This window comes from Saccostrea echinata, unplaced genomic scaffold, assembly GCF_033153115.1.
Source record: "Saccostrea echinata isolate AGI-Se365-2 ecotype Australia unplaced genomic scaffold, CSIRO_AGI_Sech_v1 ptg000029l, whole genome shotgun sequence".
Classification (NCBI taxonomy): domain Eukaryota; kingdom Metazoa; phylum Mollusca; class Bivalvia; order Ostreida; family Ostreidae; genus Saccostrea; species Saccostrea echinata.
In genome coordinates, this window is record NW_026889778.1 from 24,889,257 (window position 1) to 24,899,733 (window position 10,477).

The 10,477-nt window shown below is 32.2% G+C and overlaps 1 protein-coding gene across 1 annotated transcript in view; it reads left to right on the plus strand.

The window, feature by feature from the left end:
- Positions 1-768: 768 nt before the first annotated feature.
- Positions 769-10,477, plus strand: part of LOC133195139 (uncharacterized) — a 37,643-nt gene continuing 27,934 nt past the window's right edge. Inside the window, exons 1-6 of the mRNA XM_061331005.1 lie at positions 769-820; positions 1,158-1,316; positions 2,718-2,839; positions 5,526-5,673; positions 6,995-7,120; positions 7,559-7,753. Coding sequence (XP_061186989.1) covers positions 769-820; positions 1,158-1,316; positions 2,718-2,839; positions 5,526-5,673; positions 6,995-7,120; positions 7,559-7,753 — 802 coding nt within the window. The remainder of the gene's footprint in view (positions 821-1,157; positions 1,317-2,717; positions 2,840-5,525; positions 5,674-6,994; positions 7,121-7,558; positions 7,754-10,477) is intronic.

Here is a 10,477-nt window from a genome sequence, read left to right on the forward strand (position 1 = left end):
TTAATTTATCAAAAGGTGAAAAGAATTTCAATATCCAAGGTTAAGATGGAGTATATTTATATGAATAAAACGTAATTTAAAGGGATTATTTTAATTAATGACAAGTAATAAAAATGTATCTACTTAATCATAAATTCTACTTCGCCTGCGTGGCGCAATGGATAGAGCGTTCGCTCTAGAGTCGCGGAGTAAGGAGTTGATCCTTACGTCGCGGGTTCGAATCCCTCTGTGGGACTTGGAGACCGGTCCTTCGGATGAGACCGTATAAACCGAGGTCCCGTGTCGCAGTAGGTGCTGGCACGAAAAAGATCCCTCACTGCTCAATGGCCCTAAGTGCCGAATAGAGGTCAAAATTTGCAGCTCTCCACCGGCAAGTGGTGGCGTCTCCATATGAGTGAAAAATTCTCGAGAGGGACGTTAAACAATTAACAAACAAACAAACAAATATAAATTCTAGTGTAAGTTATGCTAAAGTACAAAACACGTTCTCTGAAAAGGAGTGGTTTTCATAGTAACGATGCGAAAAATTATTCTTTGGTTGCCTTTTTATATTATGCCCTTTGTTCTGAATTTTTTTACACGACTTTTCACCAAATATATTTTTATGCCACTTTCTACATTTTTCACAAAATGCTTGATGCTTACTGAATTTGATTCTTAAATACATGTAACAGGAAAATAAAATCTTTCTTACAAATCAGACTTCATTCAAAATGTTAGTATTTAATTCATCAATATTGTTAACATATGTTTCAATTCGCAGATAACATGCGTGCTGTATACTTCCTTGTCACATGGTTTGATTTGCTGTATAACAGAGGTGACTTTTAATATTCATTTACTCATTTACTCATCGTCAACGTCTGGTCGTTGTTTTCTAGAGCATAAACAGACTCAAATAACATAATTTAACTTTTTTTTTAGTTACATTTCTGAGTTTTGTTTTTCTACAAAATACATTTTTATATTTAGAGATTTGGATGTGTTGACATTTAAAGTTAAGCAAATGATTTCTATCGACAGGGTATCTGTGTTTAATAAAATCTCATCCATAAACATTCAAGATAATTTCAGCGTAGAAAATTAAGAAGTATAACTTTTTATAACCTTCAAGGATTTCCATATCTATGTATTGATCGAAAATATTGTTTATGCAGAAAATGTGATGTGTGAAGTCAAGAGATACACATGGTTTGATGCGCAGGAAATATGTAGAGGGAACAACAGCGTACTTATTAGAAAAGCTATCCATAATTCATCGGAATATTTCTGGGTGGGACATTATCGACGGAAGTCGACGTTGATAAAAATATCAGGTATAATTAAGAGAAAAATAAAAAAAAAATTGAGGAACTTTGATAGAGATATATACACATACATACATACAGAGAGAGAGAGAGAGAGAGAGAGAGAGAGAGAGAGAGAGTTTACCTTAGGCAAATACATGTATCATTTGTTAACTCACTGAATTCCAACGTTAAATGAATCAAGGAATTTGAAGCCCGTTTTTAATTCAATTTTTAGCTCCCATTTGTTTTACCAATTAATGTATAAAATCGTAAAGAATAACTATACTGGGGAAAAATACAATAAATAGATTTCATATTGTCAGTTGCCAATCCGGAAAGTCAAACACATGTTTTCTTGATCACGATTTTATTGCAAATGCATGAAATGTGAAGATAACGAACAGTTATCACTTTCAAAGTAAAATCAAACAATACAAATTGTGAGCATTGCAAACACCGACATCTGAAAACAGAGGTGGGATCAGGTGTCAAGGGAGGAGAGAGCATCCCCTAGCGACCGATCAACCCCCCCCCCCCCGTGTCTTCTTTGTCAAGATCGGGTGCACGGAAATATCCGTAGACAATTCAGTGTTGAAATAATGACCTAATAATTTGTATGAAAGACGTGCCAACATTTGACTTAACTATAGCTAGTACTTGCAAACAAGGTAATTGCATCGACCATAAAAATTGCGAAATGTTGACATTAAACAAGATTCTTGATATCCTTGTATCATCAACTTATTTGTCAATAGCCGTCCCTGTTTCAGAAATTTATTGTATCTAGAACATGCTTCTGCATATCGAATATACTGGGTGATAAAACCCCATATGCAGTAATAATGGTATATTGCTACATAAATAACGGACGTTGACGATAGGAAAAAATGAAGCCATCACATTTGTTTATCATAAAGTTTTGTTGTTAGTTTGCCATCAATGTCTTTTTCTAGTGAAACATCCAAATATGAATCAGAAATTTTCAGACCGTGTGGTGTCTTGATTTCGAGTTTGATGGGATATATCGACAAATGTCTTAACTTGTACTTCACATATACATAAGAGCAATACTTTATACTTTGATTACATTTTAACTTGGTAAGCGCAAAATGAAATGCCTGCAGGTTGTTTTGGGAATTCATTGATGTTCTATCGCAATTATTTTTCTTCGGCAAAATGAAGTTAAGGTACCAAAACGATTTTTGATTTGATGATAACGAAAAAGTGTTTTTTTTTTAAATGACATCTAGATAAATAAGATAGGATGGGATTAGGCTGAAATCAAAGGGTAGGATTATGGGTGCAGGATTCACGATAGGTTATTTTTGTCAGCTTTAAGGAATGCAGCACTGTACATGGTACATGCATAGTTTTCAGGTAGTACGGTATTTGTGAAATAACCTTTAACAATGTATTTAATAATTTAAGGATGCTATCCAGAGAGGATACTTCAGACGTTTTCATTGAGTTATGATATGCAACGACTACCCTCCGCAGGATTTTGTCAAGAAATATGCTTGTCTTTCAACAAGACCATTTTTGCAATAAAGGTGAACATTTTTCAAAGCATGACAAATGTCTGACAATGCTTTGTTTTTCATTGCCATACTTTTTACTGGAATGAATGACATCGTATTGTATGACATTATATGGTAAATATATGTATAATTAATGGCAAATTTACTCTTATGGGTTATATAAAGTTGAATGATTCTAGTCGTTAATTTTCTTTTTATCACGCTAGCTTCAACTTTCAGACAAGTTATTCATGATCTTAACCATGCTATAATTGTTCAGTTTAATCCGTAAATATTTACTTAGTAATCAATATCATATTTTATATATAAATATCTATCTTAATCACACAATCTGGCTCAAACTTTCTTCTAATGACTCTCATACATATAGATCCAGATTCTGATTGACAAGTGGCCGAGCATGTTATTCATAAATGTAAGGGGAATTTCGTTCGTGCAACTTTCAATTTCCATCCTCGTGTCTCCTTTTTCTGTTGAAATTGAGGATATGAAAGCCAGCCTTTCTTTTGAGACGGCCATGTGTCTATGCCTATAGAAGTGCCATCTGCTTGGATTTCTAGAATTTGTGCAATAATCTACAGATACATGTACAGTAAAACTTGTCTAATCCGGACACCACTCGTATCAGAGACATTAGTCGGATGAGACAATATTCCGGATTAGACAACATTTTAAACAATATTTACTAAGGGACTTTAAGCTTAGATCGTATTACGAAAGATTTCGGAATACACAACATCCGGATTAAACAAGTTTCACTGTAATGAATGGATTAGTAACGCAACTCAGATAAACATTTATTCTGCAAATGTAGGCAGTAACTTTCAAGAGTTCTTCCATTACGCTAGAGACATTTGATAGCTTTACCTCATTGATGGTTCCTAAATACGAGGGTTGATTCAACTGCTATAAAATTTTAATTGTCGAAAGTTTTCAACAATATTTTTTATACAAATTTTTCTATCTGTTTTGACTTTTGTCCTAAAATTTCATTCATATATATGCAATACTTTATGAAATACTAAAATAATCAAAATATGGTTCTCGTCTATCGCCGCATGGCAAGAATGTACCGACGTCATGGCATTTCTCTTGGATACTTGAATCTGATGATACATAAGATTTATGCAAAAAGGGAATAATTTAGAAATAACATTTGGGCAAAGTTCAAATAACTTAACACTACAACTCAAAACAAGGGGTTATAGCAAAATGGCAGTAAAGATTATTAAAAAGAAGCACGTGAGAGGTTAAAAAAATTTGGGGATGAACTGAAAATAAGTGCCGACAAGAAACATCATGGCGACGTCGGTATCATTCTTGTCGTGTGGCGATAGACAAAACCCAATGTTGTGTTTATCTTGAAAGTTTTTTAAAAAGTATTTCATATAATCGAATGAAATTTTAAGGCAAAAATCATAATAGAAAGGGGTATTAGTATATTAAAATATGTTGATAACATTTGATTATTAAAGATTCTATTGCAGATCGATATGACAATACTTTTGGATCAAGCTCGTTATAGCTTTAAATCGTACTTTTTGTACATTTTTGGTCTAGTTTTATTTCCATTAAACAATGTTAAACTCTGAACTTTTTTGAAAAATATTACTTCCATCATCTGTTTTGTTAAATACTAACGGTTTGATAATCTTGTATCAGTTCATGGTTAGGAACATCACATGATGATCTGGATTTTGATACAGGTTGATACAGATAGCTCTGGCTGTTCTGTCCATTATCAGAAGTGATAAACGGAGAATATCCGTTACATTAAGATATATGTAGGTCACAAGGTCTTTCATCATAGAACTGTATTACTTCTGGTCTTATCGGAATTTCATGATTTGGAGTTAGCAATCAGAATAATTCTTAAAGGCGTATCTGTATACAGCATTCAGAGGTAGGCGATCCTTTACGATCACATTTGAGATTGAATTTCTTATTTTGTAGACTATACACTATGGTATTTGTTTTTCTCATTAGGGAACATGCACGAAAGGTTTGCATTGAAGACGTTGATGTTGAGTTTAATGCATTTAATATCATTATTTGTCATTCAATCGCGGAAAGCCAGTTCAGCTTAATCGAATGGACATTTTATCTCTTTTCATTGTGAGCTATAAAGAGGCTGGGGGGTTGTGGCCAGTTTTAGACTATATTGATCTCCTTTAGAAGAAGAGCTCCATATGAAGATATAGAAAATGATCAAATTTTAAAACTAAAATTTTTGAAAGTTTTCTTTGCCAAAAGATAGTTGACAGCTTAAGATATCATATCAAAAAAAAAATTAAGTTAAATCTGGTGGTTAATTTGTTGACCCCCCAGCCTCCTTAAAAGCATGTCCAAACTAAAGATTTAGGAGTGATAACTGTCGATCGAAATTCGCAGCGATAGTCGAATACTTGTTGATAAACTCGTTTGATATTACTATAATTCATGTGAACATTTTGAAGGACATTTCTGAACATATACCTTTGAATTACTTTTCTAACATCCTTTGCTAATTGAAGTTTCTCACCGTATTCATCGGACGTTCTTTAATTTATTTTTACACAATCATATATACACTTTTATCAGATATGCAAGTCTGTTTTTAAGGGTAGATTTGCTTGAGAAAAAAAATCTGAGGGCTTATAAAAAGGATGTAATGATTGTTATTTTATTTACCCTCATGAAATTTGGAATGTTTACATAGGGATCGGAATGCAAATGTTTACAAAATCCTCCTAATTTGAATGAAGAATTACCATCAGATACATGTAATGTTACATGTAATATTGGAGCTGATACCCATTATTTTGACGAATGTGGTGGACAAAAGGCATTCTCAGTATTTCATTCAGGTAATGGAAATCTTTATATACAGAAAATCGATTTACGTTTAACTAGCTTAATTAATACAATTCTTCACGATGAATTAAAGTCCAGGCTTTTTGACATTATAGACATCTGCTTTTTTCAATAAAAATGGAACTTGTAAAATTACTTACTTTGTCATTGGTCATTTGCAAAATTATTTTGTTAAAAAAACTATTCTGATTGTATACACAAGTATCTCGAAGTTGATATTTAATACATGCTTGAGTTTCTGATTGACAATATCTATGTAGTTTTTGGAGATCAAGCTTCCAACAATATATCGGAATTTCCATGGGTTCCAATTGCGCTCCTTCATTGTCGGGCCTATTTGTGCATTCATATGAAGCAGCATTTATTCAAAAACTTCTGCATGAGAAGAAAAAAAAACACTTGCTTTGGCCTTCAACGCGACATTTAGATATATTCATTAATTCCATTCATATGTCAACCCGATATATCCTCGTGAACTTGAAATAAAAGATACCATAGAGTCTGACACACTTGTTTCATGTTTGGATATTTTACTAGAATAAAACATTAATGGTAAATTAACAACAAAACTTTATGATAAACGTGATGACTTCAACTTTTCTATTGTCAATTTCCCTTATTATGTAGCAGTATACCCTAATCACCTGCATATGGAGTTTATCTCCCAGTTGATTGGATACGGAAGAGCACGCTCTATGTGCGATACATTTCTGAAACGAGACAAGCTATTGAAAAACAAGTTGATGAAACAAGGATATCAACAGTTTCGTTTGAAGTCAACATTTCGCAAGTTCTATGGTCGATAAAATGACCTTGTCAGTAAATACAATCTATCATTAAGTCGAATGCTAAGTGCCGTTTTACATACTAATTGTTAGGCCATAATTTCACACTGAGTCGTCTCCGGAATTTTACGCTTGCCCGAATTTGAAAAGGAGCACACGGCGGGTCTGACCGGTCGGCAGGGAATGCTTACTCCTCCATGGCCCCTGATCCCACCTTTTATACTTTTAAAGGCCCCTATTTGCTCTGCTTCCGATTTGTATTGTTTCAATGGAGTTTGAGCTTGATTACTGTTCGTTACCTCCATATCTTATTCACCCTCCAATATCTGAAATTTAAGAGTTTTTATTATTATTATCATTAAAGAAAATGTGATTTTCTGTGATTGAGATCAATTGTCAGTTGTAGTCATCGTTTCATCAAAACAAAAGAAAATCTAAAATAAAAAAAGGTGTATGTAGATAAAATATGCCATTCATCACTGAACAGCTTATATGAATCCAAATGAAATAAATCATTTTTTTTTTACAGATATGGAAAACAATAAATATACAAAAAATGATTCATTTTGTATTGGTATTCACTGCACAAAATTTCCGAAATTTTACCTGGAAAGTAACTGTACTCGTGGATACAAACCATTATGCCAAAGTTGTGGTATGTTATTTTATTTAAGCCGAATCTACATTTAATTTGATAAGAATGTTAGCTGATAAAATTTTTCAGTGTAACAATATAAATACTGTCTAGCTATTTTTTTCCACAAAAAATGGGCATTATCGGTGACAACAATTTACTACATGTAGTTTAATGCTTTTCTTACGTTGAAGTATTTTGTACATGTACATTTAATGAAAAAGGCTTAAACACAACTATGTTTTGTAATCAATCACGTTTCGTTTCTTTCGCAACTTTTATTTTTATTTTTATTAATTTTTTTTAGAATGCATGAAATGATCAATAAAGATTTTCATCGCTTGGTACATATACAATCGTGATATTCAAAACATAATTATATTCATAATGTCGTACAAATATTAGTATATACTACGAAAAGTAAGTCAACAAATTTAATACACTTTAGTTCTATTTCAGATGTTCCAGAAAAACGTCCCTTTGGAACATGGTCAGATGCAATGAAATATTGTAAATCTGCAAATTCGTCGTCATACTTATTTTCCAATGTATTCTTGAACGACATCAACAGAACCTGTACCTCAATCAATAGCGTATTTACTCAACCATCTTGGATTGGAGTGGCTGCTGAATTATACAATGGGATTGATCGTGGTATAATTTAGTATTTCACTTACTCTATTGCATCGTCATAATTCGTCATGTATACATACACTGTAATTTCAATGCTCTGTTTTGAAAATGCAATATCATCAAATGAGGGAGACACATATATTATGGATACGTAATAACTGACATGGAAAATTCTTGGCTTTCTCAAAATTTCATAATAAAATCTATATTTTATTGTTTAATTTTCTGGAAATACATGTTCCTAATCTTTTATTATATGACTATATATATATATATATATATATATATATATATATATATATATATATATATATATATATATATATATATATATATATATATATATATATATATATATATATATATATATATATATATATGGTTGTGCCATTTAGGAGACCGCTCATATTTATATATTGGCATTAAGTAGCCTCGTAGAATAAGTGGACCAGAACCGGTCGCCTTAACATTTTGACCCTCTCTGAACAGAAAATTAATGACTTTTTAATATTAAATTGACAATAGTTAATTTTAGTTTAGTATATTTTTGTCCCTTAAATACAAAAAATATGCCAAAATTTTATGATTATAGAAATTTTTAAATTTAAATTTCAAGCAACGTATATATTGGTATTATTATATATCGTCATTATGTAGACCAGCTAAAACTTGCAAAATTAAATAAGATCTGCTATATATGTCTTATTTCTCCTAGTATTTAGTTTTAGATATTGTTCTCCCACTAATTTTGGGTATGTACAATTTGCTAAATAGAATAAAACTTTTTACGAGAAAATGAGCTTTGGAGTTTCGTGTTCATCAACTTCAAGGTTTTCGTGCGCAATGCCTTCCGAAAATTTTCGGAAAACCTCGGTATCCTTTACGACCTTCGGAGAAATAGGAGTCAGACAAAATTTTGGTAAGTAATAACAAATTATGATTTTTTAAAAATACTTATTCATGATATATTGACTATATATTATGCACCCAATATCTTGCGGTTAACGTCTGGTATTTATTCATTGATAAAGACTTACGTATACTTATTAGCATGGAGGAAATTCGAATTGTAGTTTACCAACAGCGTGGTTTCAACAGATCGTTTGTTTGTTTTGAACATATTTTATTGACATAAGCAAATGGATCGGAAACAAGTTCTTACAATTTACTTGTTCCTAACAATTGATTACATGTACTTGAACAAAATAATTGTAATCTCTGCTTATTCATAAATATATACTGAATAGCATAATATTAGGCTGGTGGTATTGTTCTTGCGGAGATAAATTAAATATTCGATAATTTACCTGAAATACTAACTCTGATTTCCTATTATATGTGGGGTAGGGTTGGGTTGGAAATGGGAGTAAGGTGTTTCTAGGTTCAAACTTTTTTCACAGCCTAATCCAACCAGCCTTTCCTGAACAATTTTAATAGTAAAAGATTAATTGGGGAGGGGAGGAGCCCCCCCCCCCCCCCCTCCAACCACGATACCACATCTCTGATGTCTATGGCAGCGGATACATACATGCATATATGTACATACAAATTTATGTATCTGACAGCATCCCCCTTAGATTTCTTGTACATAAAACATAAAGTTGATTTGGACAAGCCCAATATAGCAACAATTTTGAAATATCTTCAAAAATAAAGAGGAATTAAGGGCTACAAACTGCTAAAAAATTCAAAGGGACCAGATTAATATTTTTGATCGGGTTAGAAGTGGGGTTTGGGTGCAGGATGTGTGGAAATATTTTGTGGTGTATATTCCATATAGGCAAAAAGGCTGTAGGCTACACATCATTTTTTTTAAGGATAGAAATTTGGTTGAAAAAGGGGGGGGGGGGAAAGTTGATGATAAATTGTTATCTATTAATTTCATTTTGTTGCAAATGCCAAAAAAAGAAGCATTTTTGACAATGCGCATTTTTGTACCCATACTTACAGTCTAACTTTCTGTTTAATGACAAAAATATTCCTATAACTGGAAATAAAAATTAAGCCAAAATTCAAGTATTATATTAGGTCTGCATCAGCCTCCTTGCTTACCCATCATTTGCGCCTCAAGTTAAATCTGTGACATCACACTAGCCGACACATTACATGTAGTAGAAAGTAATAATATTATTATACGCAAATGATATTCTAAACAATCTATTACACTGTACCTTTTGGCATGAATGGAGGATTAATTATAACAGGTTATATCAGAGATGAGCATATCAGTTAATAGTTATATGTATTACACTTTCCATGATTGAGTAACAAAAGATATACTGTATAATTCTTGCAATATTTTTTCTATAACAGTAGACTCAGTTAACATCACCACCGTTAAAGAGTTTCGATCTACAGCACTGCTGATTTAATTTCTCAGATTTTATTAGAGATCTACAATTGTACCTTTACAGGTCACTTAATTAGTACATGTATCTCAAATTTAATTGGGCAAATGAGAATTTTGTCTTTAACAACTTAAATGACTCAAAAATGTATTGCATGTTCAACATGTTCAGGGTAAATTATTTCCTTTATCATGAATTTATTCTAATTTTATGGGAGAATATATTTATAATTATGAAAGTACTAGTAAATCAGTCTACACATAAGTAAAAATTACCTCAACTATTTGAATTACTTTGCAGAATTTATTGCATTGTCTTTATTACTTAACAATCATGTAAAACTTTATTTCATGGCCGTAGGAACGGGGGGGGGGGGGGGTGCTCCCAATAATTTTGC